We start from the raw sequence: 26,203 nt of genomic DNA, 5'->3' as shown, positions 1-26,203 counted from the left end.
CACTGACCATATTCTCCTCCTCTTTTTCTTTGCCGTCTTCGTTTTCCTTGGATGTTTGATATGAGAAGTCATCAGAGGTGCGAAATTCCAAAAACAAGATGGTCGGGGGGAGAAGAATCCCCATGATAACCTAGGTATGATGAAAAAAGTGGATTTTTAAGCTATGGCAATTCTTGAAAATTTTCCCAGTATAGGCAAAAAATTTTTTAATTATGATCTTCAGCATTACTCAGTAATCTAGCAGCCCTGGAACAGGTCTATCTCTGCTCTGACGGTCTGTGGCTTATTCCGTTTGGTATATTGATAGAACTGCAGACACTGAGAAATTTAAGATCATCCACCAAATTGTTCTAGATGAACAGCAAGCAGTATTGTGTGGAATCCTGACTTAAAAAGAGAAGATCTTGCATAGAGTTTCAAAGCAGGCAATTTTTTAAAGTAAAATATAGTAAGTAAAAATAAATAAATAAATAAAATGATACCTCTAGTGAAGTAGACCAAAAATATTTTATATAGGAATAACTTAGATGTCAATGTGAATATATGGACCAAGAGTTGGAAGACAAACGTGACTGATGAATATAGGATTTACTTGGGCTCAGCCTAGACAGCAAAAGGATGGCCTAGCTTATAGATGGAAACCCTTGGGCTTCCCTGGTGGCGCAGTGGTTGAGAATCTGCCTGCCAATGCAGGGGACACGGGTTCGAGCCCTGGTCTGGGAAGATCCCACATGCTGCAGAGCAACTAGGCCCGTGAGCCACAATTGCTGAGCCTGCGCGTCTGGAGCCTGTGCTCTGCAACAAGAGAGGCCGCGATAGTGAGTGGCCCGCTCACCGCGATGAAGAGTGGCCCCCGCTTGCCGCAACTGGAGAAAGCCCTCGTACAGAAACGAAGACCCAACACAGCCAAAAAATAAATAAATAAAAATTTAAAAAAAAAAAAAAAGAAAGAAAGAAACCCTTGTCATTTTTGTCAGTGCCGTGCAGTGTGTCTCCAATACTGAACTCTGTTCCCAATGATCAATGCTAATTTTTTGAAGTTTCCCCTCAGCAATCCATTATTAAGAATAACACAAAAGGGGGACTTCCCTGGCGGTCCAGTGGTTAAGACTTCGCCTTCCAAGGCAGGGGGTGTGGGTTTGATCCCTGGTTGGGGAGCTAAGAACCCACGTGACTCGTAGCCAAGAAAACCAAAACATAAAAGAGAAGCAATATTGTAACAAATTCAATAAAGACTTTAAAAATGGTCCACATCAAAAAAAATCTTAAAAAAAAAGAGAGTAACACAAAAGGGTTATTTCTACCATATACTAAAAATTATATTATAAAGCACCAATAATTAAAACAAAGTGGTACAGGTACATGAAGAGACCAAACAATAGAGCAGAATAGAAGGTCCAGAAAAAGATTCAACTACACATAGGCAATTAGTTTGTGATACAAACACCACCTCCAATGGGAGGAGTGAAGAAGACTATTTAATAAACTGTATTGAGAAACTGGGTGATCATCTAGAAAATAATTAGGGTAGATCCATATCTCACACATACACCAGAATAAATTGCATCTAGCTCCAATATTTCGTGAAAGAAAAAAAAGGGAGGGGGCACAGAGAGAAGATAAAACAACTAACAATCACCACATGAAAATTCTTTCATAAATGGAGAGTAAGAGAAGGCCTTTCTAATTAGGCTCCCAAATCAAGAAGCAATCAAAACAAAGATCAATATATTTGATACTGAAAAAAAATCACAAACTTCTGCACAATGAAAACATGCCTTAACCAAAGTAAAAAATAACTTCTGGGAAAACATATTTGCAGCTCATGTGACAGGCAAAGGGCTAATCTTTCTATTTAGAAAGGATCTTCTAGAAGTCAAGAAGAAAAATTCTAACAACCCAGCAGAACAATGGGCAAAGGCAGTGAACTTAGGGACATTTGTACTGAGAGGAAAATGGGCTTGTCCTCACTCATAATAAGAGACATTCAAAGAAACTACACAGAGATCTCATTTTTTACCATTAGATTGGAGTGTTTGCTCACACACTGTATTGGTGGAATTGTGGGAAAACAAGACATTCCCTACACTATAGGTGGACACCTCCACAGAAGGACAGCTATCAAGATTGCAAGTGCATATCCCCATGGGGCCACCAATTCCCCTTCTGGACATTTATACAGCAGATACGTGAGACACAGTATGTGTCCAAGAGCACTCATGGTGGCAGTGAGTGTAGCACCCCCAGGCAGGAGTGACCTCCATGGCCTCACTGGGGACTGGCCATAAACTGCGGCCATCGGCCATGAAGGAGAACTGGGGAAGCGGGTAAGAATGAAGGAATACTCCGTGTCCCAGAGGAAGTGAAAAAGGAAGGTACAAAACGATAACTATGCCAACCCTTGTGAGAAGGAAAAAAAAAAAAAGAATATTTACTTCATCATGAAAAAAAGGAAAAAAAGAATATTTATTCATAGTAGCTTTATATATGGAAATATACATAAGAAACAAATATCAGTGGTTGCCTATGGGTAGAACAAGCCATATGGGGGACAGGAGTTGGGAAGGAGACTTGTCACTTACACTTTAAAATAGTTTTAATTTTTTAATACGTGCATGTCCTTATGACCTATTCAAAGAATTAAATTAAAAAAAGAACAAACCACCCCTGCTTTAAAATAATTATATATTTATGTTGTGAATTAAAAATGCTTGGAAGGAAATCTGATGCTTACAAATATTTATAACTTTGGGTAGACATTATATCTAAAAGTAGCATTAGGTAAAGAAGGAAATGATAGAAAAATACCCACTGGGTTTCAAAGACTTAGTACAAAAAAAAAGCATATAGACTATCTCATTAGTGATATTTTTCCTTTCAAAAACATGTTGAAATGATAATATTTTGTATATACTGGTTTAAATAAATATATTATTAAAATTAATTTCAACTGCTTCCTTTTTACTTTTTACAATGTACTTAAAAAACTTTTTGTAACTATTAAAAATTTTACTTTCTTAACTAGAAAATTCGAAGTGACATATGTGGCTTGCATTTTATTTCTGTTGGACAGCACTGCTGTAGACTCTATAGTTTCATCTTGCTCTTTAAAATTCTGGCATGTTTAAAAATTGCTTTTTAAAGTATATGTTTCCTGGTTGTTTATGGGTTGAAGAGCTAGAACATTTGGACCTGTAGACTTCATCACAGAGTGGATTTGGGGATGCTCCTCTGCCCTTGTTATCTCCTGCCACTTGGCAGCTGGATGCAGAGGCTGGACCAGACCCAGGTTGTTTTGTAAATTTTATTGAAGTAGAGTTGATTTACAATGTTGTGTTTAATGTCTGCTGCACAGCAAAGTGACTCAGTTATATATATTCTTTTTCATATTCTTTTCCATTATGGTTTATCACAGGATATTGAATATAATTCCCTGTGCTATACAGTAGGGCCTTGTGGTCTATCCATCCTATATATACTAGTTTGCATCTGCTAATCCCAAACTCCCAATCCTTCCCTCCCCCACCCCTCCTCCCCTTTGGCAACCACAAGTCTGTTCTCTATGTCTGTGAGTCTGTTTCTGCTTTGTAGATAAGTTCAGTATGAAGGTTACTAAAAATAGAGCTGCCATATGATGTAGCAATCCCACTCCTGGGCATATATCCAGACAAAACTATAATTCAAAAAGATTCATGCATCCCAATGTTCATAGAAGCACTATTTACAATAGCCAAGACATGAAAACAACTTAAATGTCCATCGACAGATGACTAGATAAAGAAGACGTGGTACATATATACAATGGACTACTACTCAGCCATAAAAAAGAATGAAATACTGCCATTTGCGGCAACCTGGATGGACCTAGAGATTATCATACTAAGCAAAGTAAGTCAGACAGAGAAAGACAAATACAATATGATATCACTTACACGTGGAATCTAAAATACGACACAAATGAACATATCTATGAAACAAAAACAGACCCAGGTTTGAGACCTATGGCAAGACTGTAGATGGCGTGTTCTTTCATTAAAAAGTATACCGTTTCTCTTTTGATGATGTTAGCAGCTGTTGATATCAATTCATTAACTCACTGGGGTTGAATATTGGTGGTGTTCTAAAGCTATCATTTGGTTTCCATTTCTTGGCTGGAATAATTTTACAAAGAGATGTTTCCCTCATCTACTCAGTGGTTACCCAGTGGTTCAGTTCATATAGAAAATGCAGGATAAATGCTTGATTCTTTCCCCTTTATGTACCTGTTTTCAAGATAATGAATTGGTTTCCTATCAGCTACTGAAGATAACTAATTTTTCTTTTTTTTCACTATTTCGTATTCCCACCAGCAGTGTAGAAGAGTTATAGTTGTTCCACATGCTTGCCAACACTTGGTATGGTCAGTCTTTTAATTTTAGCTTTTCTAGTGGGTGTGTAGTGCTATTTCATTGTGGGTTTTTTTTATTATAAAGTATTCAATTTAGTTAAACTAAAAAAATAAAAACCAGTTCACCCATTTCTCCCACCCCACCCTCACCCCTGCTTCTGTCAACAACCAATCTGTTCTCTGTGTCTGTGAACTTGCTTTTTTGTTTTTTTAGTTTTCACATGTAAAAGAGATCATAATGTATTTGTCTTTCTCTGTCTGACTTATTTCACTTAGCACAATGCCCTCGAGGTCCATCCACATCGCAAATGGCAAGATTTCATTCTCTTTTATGGCTGAATAATATTCCATTTTATATATATATATATGTATATATATATATATATACACATATATATATGTATAAAATATACATTGTGTATATGTAATAATATTCCATTGTGTGTATATATATATAATATACATTATGTATATATAATATTCCACTGTGTATATATATATCATTGTATACATATATATGTACACACACATATATATATATATATATATATCACAATTTTTTATCCATTCATCCATCAATGCACACTTAGGTTGTTTCCATGTCTTGGCCATTGTAAATAATGCTGCAATGAACCTAGGGTGCAGATATCTTTTCAAGTTAGTGTTGTTTTCTTTGGATAAATACCCAGTAGTGGAATTGTTGGGTCATATGGTAGTTCTATTTTTAATTTTTTGAGGAACCTTCATGCTGTTTTCCATAGTGGCTGCACACCCACCAACATTCCCACCAACAATGCACCAGGGTCTCCTTTTCTCCACATCCTTGCCAAAACTTCTTATTTCTTGCCTTTTTGATGATGGCCATTCTGACAGGTGTGAGGTGATATCTCATTGTGGTTTTGATTTGTATTTCCCTGGTGATTAGTGATGTTGAGTATATTTTCATGTGCTTGTTGGCCATCTGTATGTCTTCTTTGGAAAAACGTCTATTCAGATCTTCTGCCCATTATTTAATTGGATTGTTTGTTTGTTTTTTTGCTTTTTAATTGTATGAGTTCTTTATATATCTTGGATATTAGCCCCTTATCAGACATACAATTGCAACTATTTTCTCTCATTCAGTACATTGCCTTTTCACTTTGTTGATGGTTTCGTTGGCTGTGCAGAAGCTTTTTAGTCTCATGTAGTCCCACTTGTTTATTTTTGCTTTTGTTGCCTTTGCTTTTGGTGTCAGATTAAAAAAAATCATCACCATGTCAAGGGCTTATGTTTTCTTCAAGGAGTTTTATGGTTTTAGGTCTTATGTTCAAGTCTTTAATCCATTTTGTGTTAATTTTGGGGTATGGTATAAAATAGTGGTTCAGTTTCATTGCATGTGGGTGTCCAATTTTCCCAACACGATTTATTGAAGAGACTATCCTTTCCCTATTGTATATTCTTGGCTTCTTTGTCATAAATTTATTGACAATATATGCATGGGTTTATTTCTGGGCTCTCTATTCTGTTCCATTGATCTATGTGCCTGTTTCCATTGTTTTAATTACAATAGCTTTGTAATGAGGTTTGAAATCAGGGAGCATGAAGCCTCCAGCTTTGTTCTTCTTTCTCAGAACTGTTTTGGCTATTGGGAATCTTTTTGGATCCACATAAAGTTTAGGATTGCTTGTTCTATTTCTGTGAAAAACGCTATTGGAATTTTAATAGGGATTGCATTAAATCTGTATATTGCTTTGGGTAGCATGGACTTTTTAACAATATTAATTCTTCCAATCCTTGAGCATGGAGTATCTTTCCATTTATTTGTGTCTTCTTCAATTTCTTTCATTAATATCTCATAGTTTTCAATATACAGGTTTTCACCTTCTTGGTTAAATTTATTCCTAGGTGTTTTATTCTTTTTGATACAACTGTATATGGGATGACTGTTTTCTTAATTTTTCTTTCTGATAGTTCTTTATTAGTGTATATATTTACTTAAAAATATTGTTATGAACTCATGGATTTAAAGATATTTGCTATTCATTGCTATTAGTAATAGTATTGAAAGTCAAACTGCCCTGTTCATTTGGCCAGTGGAAGCCTCTTCATGTTTGCTTCTGGGTCCCCCTGATCTGACCCTAGGGGTCCTTGATAGCTTCTTTAACATCTGGTGTGTCAACTGTTCTGGGCTCATCTTGTAAATATCCTGCTACAGACCTGGAATCAACCATTTCTCCAAGAAGTTCTGGCTTCAGTGAATGGGAAATGATATTTCAAGGCCACAGTCTGGGCACTAGGAATGTTCATGCTTTTGGGTAGGTCTTTGTTTCTAGGCTTTTCATTGGCCAGAGCTGGAATGAATTCATATTGATGCTTCCAATTAAGTACTATAGGCTTTTCTGCTTATCCTCTTCCAGATTACATCTGTGTTTCCTTTTCTTCCACACCAAGTCCTAGTTCTCAAGGACAGAGGGGTGTGACAGAATTAAAATATCTCACTGTTACTCAGTTGCTTTAACTTAACAGTTTCAGAATAATGATGTTAATACTACCACTATCAATTATGATTACTGAAAAGTTACACTTTTTTTTGCGCAGGTGCTCCCCATTCTTCTCTCATTTTTATTTTTTTAATTTGATTTTACTTTTTAAAAAAGATGTAATTTTATTTATTTTTGGCTGCGTTGGGTCTTCGTTGCTGCGTGCGGGCTTTCTCTAGTTGCAACAAGCAGGGGCTACTCTTCATTGAGATGTGTGGGCTTCTCCTTGCTGTGGCTTATCTTGTTGCAGAGCACAGGCTCTAGGTGCGCAGGCTCAGTAGTTGTGGCTGGAGGGCTCTAGAGCACAGGCTCAGTAGTTGTGGCGCACGGGCTTAGTTGCTCCACGGCATGTGGGATCTTCCCAGACCAGAGATTGAACCCGTGTCCACTGCATTGGCAGGCGGATTCTTATCCACTGCGCCACCAGGGAAGTCCCTCCTCTCATTTTTAAATGGTTCTATTATATCTATATTATCAGAACATATAGCTGTTATATACTATTTTCTCTCCCACTTAACTGTCACTTAGTTTTAACACTACAAGTAAATATGTATCTGATGCTGACTATCTGTCCTGTTGCTGATGCCTTTCTGGTTATTTTGGTTGTTGGAGATTCTTTCTCTAACAGATTCTTCAGAAAGTGCTCATAGCAACAGTATTTCCCTGAGTTCTTGCCTGTTGGCAACATGTCATGTGTACCCTTTATATTTGACCATCACTTTTGCTAGATATAAAATCTTTGCCTCAATTTTCTTTCTGGGAGTATTTTTATATGATACACACCATTTTTTTTCTGACATAAATGGTTGCTATTGAAAGTCTGATGATAATTGAATTTTTTCCCCTTAGAAGTCACTTGATTTTTTTTTTTTTTTTTTTTTTTTTTGCCTAGAAGCTCAAAGAATTTTTTTTTTCATTAAAATCCAATAACTTTATTAAAGTGTGTCTTGATGTTGGTTATTCTGGGTTGATGTACTCAGGTTCCCAGTGTGTTTTTTAAAACATATAGTTTCATATCATTTGTCTTCAAGAGAAATTTTTGAATTCTAGTTTGAGACACTTGCTTCTGTTTCTGGTTTTAGCTGTTATGGATACTTTCATATTTTTAGCAACATAGGCGATATCTTATGTTGCTATTTCTTTGTTAATTTAAGTACTATCTTAGTAATCTAAGTATCTATTGACATCCTATTATTTTAGATGAGACTTTATCTTAATTTATCTCCTTCCCCCTCTGCTCCCGTTTTTAACAACCACATCAGTATTTTCAGTTCCTATGAAGTTACCTTTGTAACTTTACACAATAAACTGGAATCTTCACCTCTTGTTTCAACAACTCTTGACAGTTCTGATTCCCCACTTTACAATATGGGGATATTATGCTGTTTACCACTCTCTCTTCCCCTTCCCACCAGCCAACTTTTCTTATCTGTACCTTTACTTTCATAGTTTCATACTTGATAACCTTTGTATTATATTTAGGATTTATATTTAGGTCTTCAATACTCTGTCTATTGGATTATTCTAAAAAACTGAAGATCAATAAAAAGCATTTACATTTTTATTACCATATAAAATACTGTCTATTGTACAGCCACATGGCGTGCTGCGATTGCAATTTTAATGTAGAATTCTGGTGCTACTAGAGAAACCTGATCATGGTATCAAAGGTCAAATGGTCTTTTTTACCTTCTACCAGTCACTCAAAAATCGTACCAAATTTTGATTTAAATCATAACTGAGCCTTAACTTTTGTGTGCAGTTTTTTTGTTTTCCCTGGTGTTTGATTCTACTTCCACTTTCTCATTAATGACTATGAACTCTTTTTGTTTCCCTAACCCATACCCCTGATACTTTATAGCATCTTAGTCACTGCATCTATTTGTTGGAATCATTTCTATTCTTCTGTGTACTTTCTTCTTGCATATCACTAACTCTTTGCACTTATTTCATCCAACTGCTCTTTCATATGGGGATTTTTAAAAACTGGGGCTTGTTTCTTGCATTCCACATCATCTGTGTTCTTGTAATTTTGAACGCTTCTTTCAGTGGAATACCAGCTGAAGTACTTTTTCTGAAGGAGTAAGTAGAAAGTATATGACTTGAATCTTTGTCTATCTTAAATAGATATCCTATCCTCATGTTTAAAATAGCTGGACTGGGTAAAAAAAAAAAAAAAAAAAAAAAAAAAATCCAGGTTCCAAATCCTCTCAGAACTATGAAGGCCTTGTTTCAGTGCCTTCTAGGTTTCAGTATTGTTAACGGAAAGTCTGATGCCAACCTGATGTTCATCCTTTTGTAGGAAACCTGCTCTTTTTTAAAAAAAAAATCTTCAGGATCTTCTCATTATTCTTGATATTCTGAAAACTATTTATTAATATCCAAACTTATGTATAATATCAGCTTAGTGCATTGTGTATAATTGGGCAATTAGGCATGACATTTATATATTTTTTTAAAGAAAGAAATGGAAATTTTTATTCAAGCCCAATTTGAGGATTATAACCTGGGAAAAGCATCTCAGAAAGCTCTGAGAACTGTTTCCAACATATTTTTAAGAAACGAAGTGCCTTCTGTATGTCAGAACCCTGATGCCCAGGATAACATATATGGTCTTTTCTTTATCCTCATAGCAATCCCATGAGCTCAGTATAATATTGCCATCACAGAGAAGGTTATCTGAAGATTAGAATCTCTCCTTAGGATAACCTAGTCGTTAACAGTAGTAAACAGCAGAGCTGGGATTTGGTCTCAGTACAATTTTCTATCCCCTAAATCCTTTTCAAACACTTTCATAGCTTCATATTCTCTCATAAACCCCACAGAATGAAAGCATTGCCAATTAAAATGATATCAGACAGCAACCTAAGTGTCCATTGACAAACTAATGGATAAAGAAGATGTGGTGTATATACACAGTGGAATATTATTCAGCCATAAAAAAAGAATGAAATAATGCCATTTACAGCAACATGGACGGACCTAGAGATTATCATACTAAGTGAAGTAAGTCAGAAAGAGAGACAAATATCATATGATATCGCTTATATGTGGAATCTAAAAAAAGGATACAAATGAACTTATTTACAAAACAGAAATAGACTCACAGACATAGAAAACAAACTTGTGGCCACCAAAGGGGAAGAGGGGGAGGGATAAATTAAGAGTTTGGGATTAACAGGCACAAACTACTATATATAAAATAGATAACCAACAAGGACCTCCTGTATAGCACAGGGAACTCTACTCAATATCTTGTGATAATGGAAGAGAATGTAAAAAAAGAATATATATATTTATATATATATATATATATGTATAACTGAATCACTTTGCTGTACACCTGAAACTAACACAACCTTGTAAATCAACTATATTTCAGTAAAAATTTTTTAAAAAGTAAAACAAAACGATATCAGACAATTTCAGAGTTATAAGGGCATCTGTAGAAATAGAGCTCAGGTGTCTGCTTTAGCGGCGGGTGGCTGGTCCAGGGATGCATGAGTGATTAGGGTGGACTCCGAGCCTATAAGCCAGTCATGCTGCAGGTCAGGCTCTGGCGTTAGACCACCTGGATTCAGGAGCCAGACCCACGCCCTGCAGCTCAGATCCTATCCCTTAATCTTGAAGCTTCAGGTTCTCCTGTAAGACAAGGATTGCCATGGCGTCTCCTTCCTGGGGTTGTTCAGAGTCATGGATGAAATAAACCACAGCAAGTGCTTAGCTCGGCCAGGCAGGGAGTCAGAGCTCACGGGTGTCACTTGTCACTATACCGTGCTTACCAACCACGTCACACATACCTTCAGGCCAGGGTTTTTCCTCATCCGCAGCCTTCCCATCCACATGTCAGTCAGCAGCATCTGGCTGCAGGTGTGGGCGATGAAGTCCCGATGTTTGGCTGCAACAGCCAGTTTGAGGCAGGTCGAGTTGCTCCAGTTTTTCAGCTCGTAGGTCAGCAGTTTCATGGCGATCTGCTCGTCATGCTTGTAGGACTGGTCCAAGAGCTCCACAGCAAGCTGGCCAAAGTCTCTGCAGAGACAGAGATGGGAGTGGGGTGGCCACATGCTCTTCATTAGAGAGCTGTGTCCACGGGGATGTCATGGAGCCACAGGACACAGAGTCCTTGACTCCCTGTCCTCTGGGAGCTCCAGGGGATGTCCCCAGAGGGGACAGCCAGGGACCAGGGGCTGTGCTTAGCCATGTCAGGGGCTGACTGCTCTTGTTGTAGGTGGAGCTTTAGGTGGATCCCAAGTCTGCCCCTCAGGCCCCAGGAACAGAGCAAAGACAAAGTCCCTTCCCTCAGGCGTTCACGGAACAGGGATGCAGATGGAAAAGATGGCAAATGAGAGTTTGAAAACAGCGCCTGTGGGACTGGAAGTCAGAACGGTGGCCATCCTTGGTGCAGGGGAGAGGTGGACATTGAAAGGGCCTCCAGGAGGGCTCGTGGCACAGGTAGGGTCCTGTTTCTTGAGGGTGCTGGTCAAAGTTGTGTGTTGTGTTTGTGAACAGTCATCAAGCTGCATGTTTTGCACACGTGCCTTCTCCCGTATGAGTGTAATACTTCAGTGACACATGGATTAGAAGAGCGCTCTCAGTACTGTGAAGGAGACAAGGTCTAGTTGCCATGGGGACCCAGAGCAGGGAGGACCAATTGCTGGAGGTGGGGGAGGGGGAGTGATGGGAACCAAGTGGCGGATGGAGAAGGGGACACAGATGATTTGTGAACATAAGATGTATTCCCTTTCCACATGACCCTGATGCGAGGATTTAATGATAGTCATGAACATTTCTTGTTCCTTCAACTTTTTGCGTGGCATTGATGTGGTTAAGGTACAGTCCTATAGGGATCACCTTTCTTTGCTTTTGTTTCTCCATTTTATAGAAGATTTGATGCCAGTTCTGAGTGGAAGGATGAAAAAGGGAGGCATTACTTGTGGGGGATGGAGACGCAGACTCTGCAGTACCTTCTGGCCTCAGGCCCCACAGGCTGCAGGGGGTCACCATGAGGGTCCTCTAGGCAGCAGAGGGACAGGGTTTGCCAACAGATGGAGGCAGGGGAACGCCTCCCTGTTTGTAAGAGGCTTGAACACCTGATGTTTAGAAGTCAGCTAGTGATTTTAGAAATTCAGTCCAAAAGATAAGCAGGGTGCTTCACAAAACAAAGATATTACACGCTGGCAGAGGGGCCTGCGTACAATTCAAGTTCACATGTCTGTAAAGTTGCACGGGGACTTCCGGTTTCTGGTTCCACACGTAAGGGACTTGGAAGTTGCCACTCTGACCTAATAAAAAGTGAAAAAGCTCAACAAACTCAAAATCCACGACTTTGCTAGATTCATCAGAGAATTGAGGTCACAGGGCAAATTGCTGTCCACCAAACTGGAAAGACAGGAGGCAGATACTGAGAATCACAACTTAATGGAGCACAAACCCAGGGAACCAGCGCCAGGTTGGAAAACCTGAACTATAATTGGTGAATTTCTGGAGGCCCCGTGAGGACAAGTCTGTAAGTTAATAGCTCCGGGTGGCCCAGGCTTAGAGAAGTGTCCACATTTTTGTGAGTTTTACCTCCAGGAGCCCCACCAAGTTCTCACAGAGAAGATGGGGGAAGAATCCTCTCATGCTGCCATCTGGGAGAGGGGAAAGGGTCCATTCTGACCTATGCCCATAGCACTCTGTTCTTCTTAACAAGGCCTGCCCTCGGGGGAAACTGGCTAACCAGAGCTTAACCTATTGGTGTTTTATCAGAGCCTTACTGAACTAGAGGGAGGGAAATACCCAACTCCAGCCCCCTGTAGCTGTCCTAAGGGGGGGAAATGCAGAGGTACTTGTGAAGGTCAAGTCCAAGGGCACAGGTTCACTAAGGTTGTTTCCTTATGAAAATTGGTCTCATTGTCTTTGCACTAAAACTGTGTTTCCCAGAAACAGAATCATGGACATAGAGAACAGACCGGTGGTTGCCAAGGGGGAGGGATGTTGGGGTAAGCTTTCATATATAGAATGGATAAACAGCAAGGTGTCCTACTGCATAGCACAAGGAACTATATCCAATATCCTGTGATAAACCATAATGGAAAAGAATATAAAAAAAGAATATGTGTGTGTGTATATATATATATATATATATATATATATGTATAACTGAGTCACTTTGCTGTACAGCAGACATTACCACAACATTGTAAATCAACTATATTTCAACAAGAAACATATATTGATTAAAATTGGGTTTCCCTAGTTTGCACCAGAAGGCAGTCAACAAAAACAATGAGAGTCCAGGGGCTTCTCTGGTGGCGCAGTGGTTGAGAATCTGCCTGCCAATGCAGGGGACACGGGTTCGAGCCCTGGTCTGGGAAGATCCCACACGCCGCAGAGCAACTAGGCCCGTGAGCCACAACTACTGAGCCTGCGCGTCTGGAGCCTGTGCTCCGCGACAAGAGAGGCCATGACAGTGAGAGGCCCGCGCACCGCGATGAAGAGTGGCCCCCACTTGCCGCAACTAGAGAAAGCCCTCGCACAGAAACGAAGACCCAACACAGCCAAAAATAAATGGATAAATAAATAAATAACAAAAATAAGGAATTCCTTTAAAAAAAAAAAAAAAACAGTGAGAGTCCAGAAACGCCTCAGAGAGACAGAAGGAAACATACAGACACAATGGACAAAGCACTTGATGAACAAGCGTTAAAGGTAACTGTACTTAAGTGAGAGATGCATTTGCCACCCTTCCCAGCAAAGGGACGGCGCTCAGGACCAGAGTGTCTCCTGGTCCTTAAATTCCCTCTGGACACTCACTTTGAGTTGTTGTCCAGGTCCTGGGAGATGTCGTCCACCAGCTCGCTCTCGGAGGACTCGTGGGCCATCGACTTGTAGAGCTTGCAGGCCACCAGGGCCTTCGCCATGCTCTCCTCCCCCCGCTGCCAGAGGAAGACGGCCATTTTTTGGCGCTTCATCAGCACGGCCCACACCATCAGCTCGTGGAAGGGGTACTGGAATCGACTCACGGCGGGGTCGTCCACATCGATGTCCAACTCCTCCTCCTTCTTCTTCTTCTTCTTTTTCTTCCCTTTGGCTGGAGGCTCATCATCCTGAGGGGAGAGAAGCACCTTTGCCACAGTTCTGCCATAAACGTGCAACAAAGGGTTTCAGGACAACTGGAAAAAGGGAGACCTCTCCCTCCAAGGGAAGAAAGAGAATTCTAAGTACATCTGTGGTTTCCAACCAGTGTACTAATTCTTTTGAAAAGATGCACATGTTTATTATAAGTAAACCATCGAAAACCAAATGAGCTGAAAAGGCATACTACTGTTTGAAGAGTTTATAACCCTGGGTTGGCAGGATTTTTTTTTTCCTCCAAAAGCCTCTAAAAATTGAAGAGATGCTGCAAAACTAAAACAAAGAAAACACTTCAATCCAAATCACCCCATGGGAGAGATAAAGCCTGTAGCTTATTTCCTCAGGGAAGTCTTCAAGTACCAACACTCGTTTGCCAGATACGGCTGAACCGGAGATTAATAGGAAAAATGTAAAAGGGGATGGAGAAAAATGTCTTGTTTCCCTACAAATGGTTTAAGGAAGCAAGCGTTCCATTTTTTAAAATTATCATTAATTTATTAATTAATTAATTTTTGGCTGTGTTGGGTCTTCGTTGCTGCACGCTTTCTCTAGTTGCGGTGAGCGGGGGCTACTCTTTGCTGCGGTGAGCAGGCTTCTCATTGCGGTGGCTTCTCTTGCTGCGGAGCATGGGCTCTAGTCCTGCAGGCTTCAGTAGGTGCCCGGGCTTAGTTGCTCCACGGTATGTGGGATCTTCCTGGCCCAGGGCTCGAACCCGTGTCCCCTGCATTGGCAGGCGAATTCTTAACCACTGCGCCACCAGGGAGGTCCCACAAGTGCTCCATTTTGAATGAGCTTTGTCTTTTCATGGACGTGCTATAAATGGAGGGTCAACATTTCCCATTTCCTAAAGGGATTATGAGGGATGATTCTGAAAACGGAGAAGGACCCTAAAGGAACGTCTGTCGCGACTGGGAGAATTGGGGTTGAAACACGGGAGTGGCATGGAAATATATGGGGCTCAGACTATTCCAGGCTAGGACTTCAGTACCCAGTAGAATAACAGAAATGGATATTTGCTCGTTTGCAAACAGCTTTCTCGTCAATGATCTACTTTTATTCTTTTTTTTTTTTTTACTTTTATTCTTATACTGACTCTGAGAGGTTGTGAATGTGTTCCATTCCATCATATGAGGAAGCTGTGACCCAAAGTCTGAATAATTTGCCCACATACAGCTGGAGTGGCTGGGCAGGGTGGGGGTGAGGGGGGGAGACTGGCTCTCCAATTCCTATCACATGGTGTTCATGACTAACCCAAGTTTTGTAACCTTATAATGAGTTGTCTGACATTTTTACTGAAACTATTGTATCTTGCCTTGGATTTAAATGTGTTTGTTCAGGGACTTCCCTGGTGGCACAGTGGTTAAGAATCCGCCTGCCAATGCAGGGGACACGGGTTCGAGCCCTGGGCCAGGAAGATCCCACATGCCGCGGAGCAACTAAGCCCATGTGCCACAACTACTGAGCCCGCATGCCACAACTACTGAAGCCCGTGCACCTACAGCCCGTGTTCCACAACAAGAGAAGCCACCGCAATGAGAAGCCTGCACACCGCAACGAAGAGTAGGCCCTGCTCGCCTCAACTAGAGAAAGCCCGCGCCCGGCAACGAACACCCAACACAGCCAAAAATAAATATATTAATTAATTAATTAAAAAAGTGTTTTTGTTCAAATTTTCTAATTTGTCCCAGTAAAACTACAGTTTCGGTCATTTAGGAAGGTTAAAAATTGACATTATGGAAATTAAAAAATAAACATAGCTTTATTTTCAAGAATATATCCAGTCAAATAAAAATCCACTAAGGACTAATGAAATGCTGTAAAACAGAAACCCTTTTAAGCCTATCTTTCAATAATACATTGTATTATTAAAATACTAGTTGTATGCAAATTCTCTTAAAATAATTTTAAGATTGCTAGAGAAAGAATATAACCAACAAGGGATTAATTTCCCTAAAATGCAAGAACTGCCACAAAGCAACAAGAAAAAGAAACAACCCAATAAAATAACAAAATATATGAACTGGAAGTTAAAAAGAAATTGACCCATCCACAATCACAGTAAGAGCCTCTAAACACACCTCACTTAGAAATCAACTTGAAAAAATTAGTACAGATAGAAGCAAATTGAATAATAACATTACCAAGTTTGATCTGACAAAGATGTATATGTATTGTACCCAACAAACCAGGAATACACATTTTTTTCTAACACACATGAATCATTAACAAAATTCCACCTGGCATTATTCCCTAATTCTTTTGAGAGTTTCTATATCAACAAATTCCAGATATCAGAAATCATGTAGTATACACTCAAAGAATCAAATTAAAAATCAACAAGAGTAGGATAACAACAATAACAAAATTCTGTATCTGGAAAATTCTAAATACACTTATAAATAACTTGTGGATTAATGAGGAAAGTATAAACTGTTTAGAAATGAATTACAATGAAAGTTCTACTTACCCAAACCTGTGGGATACCATGAAAACAATGCTCAGAGAAGAAATTTATACTCTTTATGCATTTATTGGAATACAGGAAAGATTGAAAATAGGCAGGGACTTCTCTGGCAGTCCAGTGGTTAAGACTCCAATGCTCCCACTTCAGGGGGCACAGGTTCCGTCCCTGGTTAGGAAACTAAGATCCCACATTCCGCATGGCATGGCCAAAAAAACAAAAAAAATGACGTGAACACTATAAATATGGTATAATTTGGAGTCCCTTGGGAAGGGCCTCTTTCTCATACACTCCCAAATAATCTTCCCCCATCTATCCCAGTGCCTTGACAATCTGTCAGTATAGATTGATTCCTTTGAGCTAATTAATTAAAATAAAAATTTTTAAAAAAAGAAAATGGGCAAACTTCACTTTCAAATTGAGTCAATAAAAATAATGCAGTAACTCCATATAAAGTATATGGAAGGAATGAATACAAATCAAAGATACTAATAAAATAGAAAACAGAAAAAAGAAAGTTGCTTAACAAAGCAAAAATACCAATCAAATCTGAAGGCAAGTATGGTTAAGAAAAAAAGGGAGAAGATATAAATGTAAAAAAATTGGAACAAGAAATGGCACACAACTAAAGATATTGAAAAAATTAGAATACTATGTAAAGGTTTATACCAAAGTGCTTGAAAGTATAGAAGTAAATTGTTTGCTAGGAAAGTATAATTGACCAAAGCTGACTCTAGAAAATAGAAAAGCTCAATGAACTCATGTTATGAAAATTATTATAAAGGCAGTGAAAAATATGCCCCTAAAACACAGAACTGGGACCAGGCTATTTTACAGGAGAGTTCCACCAAACATTCACCCAACAGATAAAGCCAACATGATGCAACCAATCTAAGAGAGCATGGACTTATGGAAAGCTGCATATCATAACCCTTCTAGTTATGCTGAAGGTCGGTGTCAACTGTGAACACAGAATCAAAACCTTCTACCCTGAATCCATACAGAAACTGGGATGCTATTTGACTCATGAATTTGAGAAGAGTCTTTACAATAGACAGCCTTATTATTCTGTGTTATAATATTTCTTTCACTCATTTATATATTTTCATGTCTAGTGCTTTTTAAAAAATTAATTAATTAATTTTTTCGGCTGCATTGGGTCTTCATTGCAGTGCGCAGGCTTCTCATTGTGGTGGCTTCTCTTGTTGCGGAGCACGGGCTCTAGGCGCACGGGCTTCAGTAGTTGTGGCTTGCGGGCTCTAGAGCACAGGCTCAGTAGTTGTGGCTTAGTTGATCCACGGCATGTGGGATCTTCCTGGACCAGGGCTCAAACCCATGTCCCCTGCATTGGCAGGAGGATTCTTAACCACTGCACCACCAGCGAAGTCCTAGTGCTTTGTTCTTAAGTTTCCTTGTTAAGGTGATTTCTGGATACTTTTGTCCTATTATGAGGAAACTGTCAATGCTTCTGGGTTTTCTAGAAACCAAATTTTTTTGCCGATACTAATTTTCCCCCTTTTTAAAGTATCCTTCCTTTATTTATTTTTTCACGTGGTAAAATTTCCAGAACACTTTTAAAAACCAGTGGGGTTGATGATGCCAACAATAATGGATGTGCTTGACTTGTTCTTGATTTCGATAAAAATGAATTGGGTGGCTTTTACCTTTTAAAACATGTCTGTGATCTTTTTTTATATAATTTGACTAAATCATCCAAGTAAATTTTGGTGTGTGGTGTAGTGGATTTATGCATGGAAAACAAACTTGTGCAATTTTATGTTAAATACAAAACGAAGAGGACTCCATATACTAGACCACAATATCATAAAACCACTGGAAACAAGTCCTACTTACTTCCATTCCCAGAAGTTTGAGCGCTTTAGGCTGCATAATGAAAGGGGAGAAAAAAAATGAATGGAACCAGATAACTGATGTTATGATACTGGGGGTTGTACATTAGTAATATTGTTAGTAGCAATAATAATAGATTAAAAAGTACTTGGTATCATTAACAATTAAGGACAAACCCAAGGAAAGGAAATGCTTTAATATGGAACCTCTGCTTCTGTCAGCCCAGGTCAGGTGAGGAGAGAGATGTGCAGACATGGGACCCGCAGCCCAGGTAGAACCAGAGAAGTTCACCCACAGAGCAGACACACAGCTATGGGGCTCTGAGTGCGGGCGAGGCAAGGGCTTCATGGAAGATCTCACACGTGAGTTGGGCTTGCGACACACGTGGGGTTTTGATGGGGGAAGATGCCGCAGACGCAGTAGTAGAGTTTGATTCTGGCAGTGGTACATGGTCGCCCACAGCAGGGTGGGGACGGCTGGGGAGAGCCTTAGACGCTATGATCATGAGCTTGACAGTGATTCGTCAGGCGCTGGGGATCCTCAGGAATTTTTGAGCAGGGAGGGCACTGTTGGGTCCCTCGTCTTGGAGAACTGGGGCGCATCCAGCGGTAGGATGGATGGGAGAGGGCAGAGACAATGGAGCCTGGGAGGAAGGTTATTGCGGACAAAGGATGGGGCCGGGGCAAGTGCTGGGCTGTGCGGCCCAACGAGCTGAGGGAGGAAGGTGCGTGGTGAAGCCTGGGCATCTGGAAGGAAGGTGCGTGGTGAAGCCTGGGCGTCTGGAGGCATGCTGAGACCTCCCACCGAGAGCCACTGTGGGAGGACGGACAGGTGTGCTGGGGGATGGGGTGATGAGCTCGGCTTTGAAGCGGCTGAGTTATTGGAAAGGCTAGCAAGGAACCACATGTGATTCCGGGAACCACAGAACCCCACGTGTTCGCTGAGTTCTACCCTCTTGGGTCCAAACAGGTTGTTGTAAAGGGTCCGGAAGCCCTTCCTTGTGTAGTTGCAGCGGTAGGCGCCCCCCATGAGGTACTCCAGCACGAGCCCAATGTCTATGAGGCTGATGTGGTAATCAGGCGGAAGGTTGCCCTGTAAGAAAAGAAGCTGTGTCTCAGGCCCTGTGAGAAGGGACCCGCAGCGTGGGCTTCGGCAACACCTCGGCATCACGGTCATTCCTGCCTACGATGTGAGAGTTAGTGGTACCAACGGGGCATTAAACAATCTTCAGTCTGTTACTATAGGATTGCGGGAGATAAGGGGGTAAACCATGTTCCAGAAAATGGGTTGGACTTCCCAATGAGAAGAATTAGAAGCCCATGAGGCTGGAGGGGAGAGGCCTGGGCTTGTCCGTGGGCTCGGACAGAATGGCCTGTAATGTGCATTTAAACATAAGGGAAAGAAAAGAATATATATATATAAAGAATGTATATATGTATAATTGAATCACTTTGCTGTACAGCAGAAATTAACACAACATTGTAAATCAACTATGCTTCGATAAAAAAAGTATTGATTAAGGAAAAAATACATAAAGGAAAGATGGTGTAGCTGGTGAAAAGAGCAGATTCATTTTGTTGAGAAGGTGCTTTGCCAGCTGCTTGCAGGGGAGAAGCCAGCTTCGGGGGGCTGGCGTCCAGATTTTCTGCAGAAGGAGGGAGTGAGCAGCGTGGCAGACAGGAGGACTCTGTGGAAGACAGTGGGCAGACCGAGTACCCCTGGGGCCGGGAACTTTCTAGGGAAAGCTCCACATGGTGCCCTGTGACTTTCTGGGGGACCCCTCAGATTTCAGTAAGAACACAAACACTGCAAACTATCTGATGTGCCCAGGAGTCGGTGGAGGGGCAGAGTCCTGCAGCAGAACGGAAGAGGCTGTGTTGAGATAAAGGTAGCGTGTGGGTGGAGGGGAGGAGGGCAGGGGGGCATCCGTGCATCCGTAAGTCGGTCATTCACGCCAGAGGGCAGTTGGCTTATCCAGGAGGCAGAGGTGACCGGTCCATTATAAGGATGTTTTGCTATGTGCTGTTTCCTGCTTGGTTAATTTCCTATGGCTGAAATGATGGTAGAAACCTGGGGTCCGTCCCATGGAGGCTATACCTTCCAAATGTCCTCCCTGTACGTGAGGACTGAATCCTTCACTCAGCCATTGCAAGTTTGTTCAGCCCCTACCGTGATCCTTGACCAAGTCGGGGATTCCATATGAGGGGATAAGGAGATACAGCCCTGCCTTGGGGAGTTTGCTGTTTTGGGGGAAAAGGGCCAAGCCACCCTCAGTCCCGATGCAGCAGTGTGTTCAGGCCCCCACTCTGCTAGGGTGGGCAGGTGGGAGGGTGAGAAAGGGCTTCCTGTGGAGGTAGGAGTGGGCAGAGCAGGGGCTGTAGGGGCCGAGGTGGGAGAGCACTGCAGATGTGAGATGGGCATGGCCCTGGGACAGAACACGTGTGGTGGGTATGTGATAGGCCCAGTGGGTGCAAGTTTCTTAGCAGGAGCTTGAATTTCATGAGACATGAAGGCTTTTAAGTGGGGGCGTCCTGTGTCTGGGGAGGGTGGGAGAAGGATGATCGAAGCCACTTAGGTGAGACGTGGTTGGGTCTACACTTGAGTAGCTGTGGCTTTTGAATGTTAGCGCTCCTGAATCTAAGAAATCTGTGAAAGTGGGAAACAAGGGCACTCACTGGTCTCTCTTGGTTCCCAGATCCACCGATTCTGCTCTAATCCAATGAGTGTGCGTAGTAAAAGCCAAATTCTCACATTAGCAGAATTAGATATTTGTATGAAGTCTGACCAGCCTATCCGGGACTCTGGCTGAAGGCCCTCTTCTCTCCTTTGCGTTACTTCCTCCCGCTCAGAACATGAGTACACATCCTGCACTCTGCATGCCAGGGACTGCATTCTGGCCGAATGAATTGCTCTGCGTTAACCTGGTCTGACCCTCCAGCCTGTGGTGATAGGACCCAAGAAACACCAGGACAGAACAGGGAGTGGACGGGATCCTACACGAAGGCAGACGGTAAGGCATTAGTAGCGCTGGGGATGGGGGAAAGCATCTATCACTTACTAAGGAGGAAACAGAAAGAGCCAAGAGCTGCTGCACAGGACACGCAGAATGACATGAGGCCCATCCTGCTAGGACTTCTGGAAAGAGGCACAGTGAAGGGGTGAGGGGCAGATCTGAAACACGCAGAGCATGGGGGCTCTGGGCAGCAGTGAGGAGCCCACCCCTTGGCTGGTGCTCCTGCCTTGGTGATGGGGCCAACCCACCGTCAAACAGTCATTCAGCGCGAGCCCATTGTGTGTGGGATGAACATTTCATTTAAAGAAGATGACATTTTTTAAAAGTAAACTCTTTTCATGGAGAGAGGAATTCATGACTTCTTATGCCTCCAATAAGATGACGACACATTTGGAAATTTAAAAAATTGCTTTAAAAAATGTCTCATTAAAAGACGTCAACAGGTAAAGGACTATGAAAGAGCAGACTGACCTTTTTTACATCCCTCACCAGCAAATGAAGTGTGTTTGGTGGACCCAGTCTCTGAAAGAGAAACATTCAGCCATATTAAATATGTTTTTCTCTTCAACTTTTGGAGTAAAATCCAGCTCTACTTTATAGAATTAATGAAGTCCTGTGTCTTTTACAAGACACGACTAGGACTTGTCATGGGTAAGAAATATCCCACATGTTCACAAATATGTTAAATACCTTTTATTGAATTATTTTAAAGAGCATCTTAGGATGTAATATATTTTCTTAACAGTTCATCAAGCTTTAGCAAGCAACCACCCAGGACCACTTCTGTTACTTAAAATTTTAGAATGGGGAAGGAAAGGTACACTCTCAAAATTCACATGGTGATAATACAAGCCAAGAGGATTCCATCCAAACACTTTCATTCTAATATCAGGAGCTCCTTGCTGTGCAAACTCAGTTTTCCATTTTTCACCGAAACCTCATAAAAAGTGGGAGTCCCCAGGAACAAATGACCGCTCACCCCGGGATCTTTTCACTCTGCTAATGACTCCGGGGGCTGGATTGTTTCTTTGTATAAACTTGTCCTCGTGCACCACCCCTGAGTTAACGCTACAGACGGGGGTGCTGGCTAGCCTGGTGGAGGTGGGTGAAGACGGGACCATCCGCCGAGCCCGCGTGTCAGGTGAGAGCAGTCATCCTTAAATGATGGGCCTCCTGCTGAAGCCGTGTTCTGATGGCAATGCTCCTCCGAGCGCATTCTTGCACCCCCAGGGCTAGCTCCCCTCCGCCCTCCCTCCTTCTGGACCACTCACTGTGTTATAAAGCTCTTCCAGCCTCGGGATGGTGAGAAAATGCTGCATGTTGACTCCATTTTCAATCAGGAGCTTCACAAAGTCCACTCGGTCTAAGACCAGCGCGTCCAACATGGCCTGCTCCAGCGCGTTCACCTGTGCGAGCCCGGGAGAGGGGCGTGAGTGCCTCAGGAGGGACAGGGACACTGGGCAGGGGACCCTGGAAGCTCTCGGAAAGCCTCTTCCGGCCCCCAGACCCAGAACATCCTGAACAAGGCTCCCTTTACTTTTTGTCCTGAGTAAACACGCCCCATTGCCCCCTCCTTCCTTCTCAGTTTGTCCCTAGGTGTCCTAGCAAAGCATCACAGATGGATACATTTAATACAAAGTGAAAAATGTTCAAAATGACAGCCAAACTGGTGATGCTCTCTAGTTATCAGGCTTTTAAAAAAAATTAAAATAGAGTTGATTAGCTTTTCTTGTAATGTAAACATGAGAAGGAAAATTCAAAATAAAACTGCAATCAGTGCTTGAGTCTCCAAGCTCGGATCTCCATATACAATGTTTTTTTGAGGTGGTAGACTGTAACATTTTATCTACTATTAGTTATCATTTGTGTCTCTACCCTTCAACAATGGTGGAACCTGCAGCGCTCAATGTAACGTGAGGTTTTGCTGGAGAGAATTTGTTTCCTTGACTGAGAACTACCCCCTGTGGGCATGCCGCGGGCCACCAGGGTGAGTGACCGCGATGATGCCAGTCCCAGGGCACCGCAGAGGCCCAGCGCCCTGTCTTGCCGTGTCCTGACAGCAGCCAGGCCAGAACCACAGGTGCTGCGTGTCTCAGCCTCCCAGCCCAGCCGACTGCAGTTACCCCTGATTCCCCATCACAGGCTCCATCTTTTGTCCCCGAGCTGCATTTCTTCACGATTGATTTGTTTCCCGTGTGTCCACGCAACAAACATCCATGTGTCTGCAGGCGGAGAGAGGCACTGGTGGGCAAGGTGGCCCGGGCCTCCCCTGTGAGTGACTTCATTCTCCCCCAAAGCAGGACCATTTGGCGTTTGTGACATCCTGCCAGCCACTTGAAATATTGACACTGTCCCATCAATGCTTCATCACTGCCTCCTGGGCTCGGGGCCCCGGGTGGGGCTGCAGCAGAGGCAGCAAGAACTGCCCCCTTCCCTGGAGGAGGGTGACTGGCTCCAAGGTCCCCAGGAGCCCAGGAAAAGGGAGCAGACACGTCCCACGTACCCAGTTCAGCAGCTCGAGCTTCCGGGGGTCAGTTTCTTCCTCCACCTCCTCTTTCACCTTCCCTTTCTTCTTGCCTTTTCCTTTTCCTCTGCCCCCCTTGGTGGTTGCTGTGGGTGGCTTCTTCTCCTTCTCCATGGCCTTGCTATCCGTTGCGGGGGCCAGGTTTCCCAGGGGCTGCAGTCCACAGCAGGCAGAGTTGGGAAAGGGATTTAAAGCCGACCCATGTCCCAGGACAAGTGCACGGACTGCCCCTCCCCTCTGCATGCACACGCTCGCACACACATGCACACACATAGGTACACATGCACCCACATACAGGTGCACGTGCACACACAGGTACACATGCACACACACTCGTGCAACCATGAGCACCCATGCACAGACATGCACACAGGCACACATACTTGTGACTACACACACACACACACTCGTGACTACACACACACACACACACTCAGCTGTCACAGGCCTGGCTGCCTGATGGAGAAGCTCCTGATTTCGTGACCCTCTGTTACTTATATGCTTGATGAAGTGCACTCATGCGCTTAAAGTGGCTGAAGTTTTGACTGAGTGTGTTTTTGCCCAAAGGAAAGGGTGTTGAGAGGTAAGTTTAAAGGCGCCAAAGAGAAGTGTCTGTGGCAGCTGATGAAGACCAGAGAAGACAACTGTGAAGGGGTCAGGGCTTCCCTGGTGGTGCAGTGGTTAAGAACCCACCTGCCAAAAAAAAAAAAAAAGAACCCACCTGCCAATGCAGGGGACACGGGTTCGAGCCCTGGTCCGGGAAGATCCCACATGCCACAGAGAAACTAAGCCTGTGTGCCACAGCTACTGAGCCTGCACTCTAGAGCCTGTGAGCCACAACTACTGAAGCCCACATGCCTAGAGCCCGTGCTCCCCATCAAAGAGAAGCCACTGCAATGAGAAGCCCGAGCACCACAATGAAGAGTAGCCCCCGCTCGCCACAATGAGAGAAAGCCCGCGCGCATCAATGAAGACCCAACGCAGCCAAAAATAAATAAATTAAATAAATAAATTTAAAAAAAAAAAGAATTCTAGAAAGACCACAGAGTCATAGGCACATAGTTGATGGAGAACTTCAACTATTAAAGGAAGACCTGAGAGACCGTATACTTGATTGTGGGGGAGACAAAGAAGGACTTTTGGTTCCAGGTTGTGGTCTTGATCTCGTGTTTCCTGCTTTCCCTCTCTTCCCGTGGAAATGACAGCAGAGGACTATGGAAAAGAAAAATTCATTTCAGGGAGAAGAGGCAGACCAGAGCCATTAAGACGTTTCTGGAAATGCTGTTGGGTAGTTAAAGCTGTGGGGAGGCAGCTGAAGCCCAGGATGAATAATGTGGGGGTAATAGTGGAGGTGGGACCAGATTTCCAAAGAGGGAGAGTTAATGGTGGGTAGAAAGCATGGTGATTAGTAAAGGACTGTCTACAGAGCAGGAGACCACCCACCCCCTCTCGTATGTCACACCCCCTCCCCAGTGGGTGAGTGCAGAGCAACTCTACTCCTGGGCTTCACCCTGGCAGAACCTGGAAGAATGTCTGCTGAAGAACTGGGAGGGTCCTTGCACTGTTGGTAGGAATGTAAATTGATACAGCCACTTTGGAGAACAGTATGGAGGTTCCTTAAAAAACTAAAAATAGAACTACCATATGACCCAGCAATCCCACTACTGGGCATATACCCTGAGAAAACCATAATTCAAAAAGAGTCGTGTACCACAATGTTCACTGCAGCTCTATTTACTATAACCAGGACATGGAAGCAACTTAAGTGTCCATCGACAGATGAATGGATAAAGAAGATGTGGCACATACATACAATGGAATATTACTCAGCCATAAAAAGAAACAAAACTGAATTATTTGTAGTGAAGTGGATGGACCTAGAGTCTGTCATACAGAGTGAAGTAAGTCAGAAAGAGAAAAACAAATACCATATGCTAACCATATATATGGAATCTAAAAAAAAAAAAAAAAAGGTTATGAAGAACCTAGGGGCAGGACAGGAATAAAGATGCAGATGTAGAGAATGGACTTGAGGACACAGGGAGGGGGAAGGGTAAGCTGGGACAAAGTGAGAGAGTGGCATGGACATATATACACTACCAAATGTAAAATAGATAGCTAGTGGGGAGCAGCTGTATAGCACAGGGAGGTCAGCTCAGTGTTTTGTGACCACCTAGAGGGGTGGGATAGGGAGGGTGGGAGGCAGATGCAAGAGGGAGGCGATATGGGGATATATGTATATGTATAGCTGATTCACTTTGTTATAAAGCAGAAGCTAACACACCATTGTAAAGCAATTATACTCCAATAAAGATGTTAAAAAAAAAATTTG

General features: G+C 42.4%; 1 protein-coding gene across 1 annotated transcript in view; it reads right to left on the bottom strand.

Annotated features, from left to right (window-relative positions):
- Positions 1 to 26,203, bottom strand: part of TRPM1 (transient receptor potential cation channel subfamily M member 1) — a 111,813-nt gene that overhangs the window by 27,527 nt on the left and 58,083 nt on the right. Inside the window, 8 exon segments of the mRNA XM_068544150.1 lie at positions 8 to 130; positions 10,707 to 10,935; positions 13,702 to 13,994; positions 18,338 to 18,367; positions 19,286 to 19,426; positions 21,819 to 21,869; positions 22,619 to 22,753; positions 23,851 to 24,024. Coding sequence (XP_068400251.1) covers positions 8 to 130; positions 10,707 to 10,935; positions 13,702 to 13,994; positions 18,338 to 18,367; positions 19,286 to 19,426; positions 21,819 to 21,869; positions 22,619 to 22,753; positions 23,851 to 24,024 — 1,176 coding nt within the window.

This window comes from Eschrichtius robustus, chromosome 1, assembly GCF_028021215.1.
Source record: "Eschrichtius robustus isolate mEscRob2 chromosome 1, mEscRob2.pri, whole genome shotgun sequence".
NCBI classification, from domain to species: Eukaryota; Metazoa; Chordata; class Mammalia; order Artiodactyla; family Eschrichtiidae; genus Eschrichtius; species Eschrichtius robustus.
This window is presented reverse-complemented; position numbering and strand designations above follow the sequence as displayed.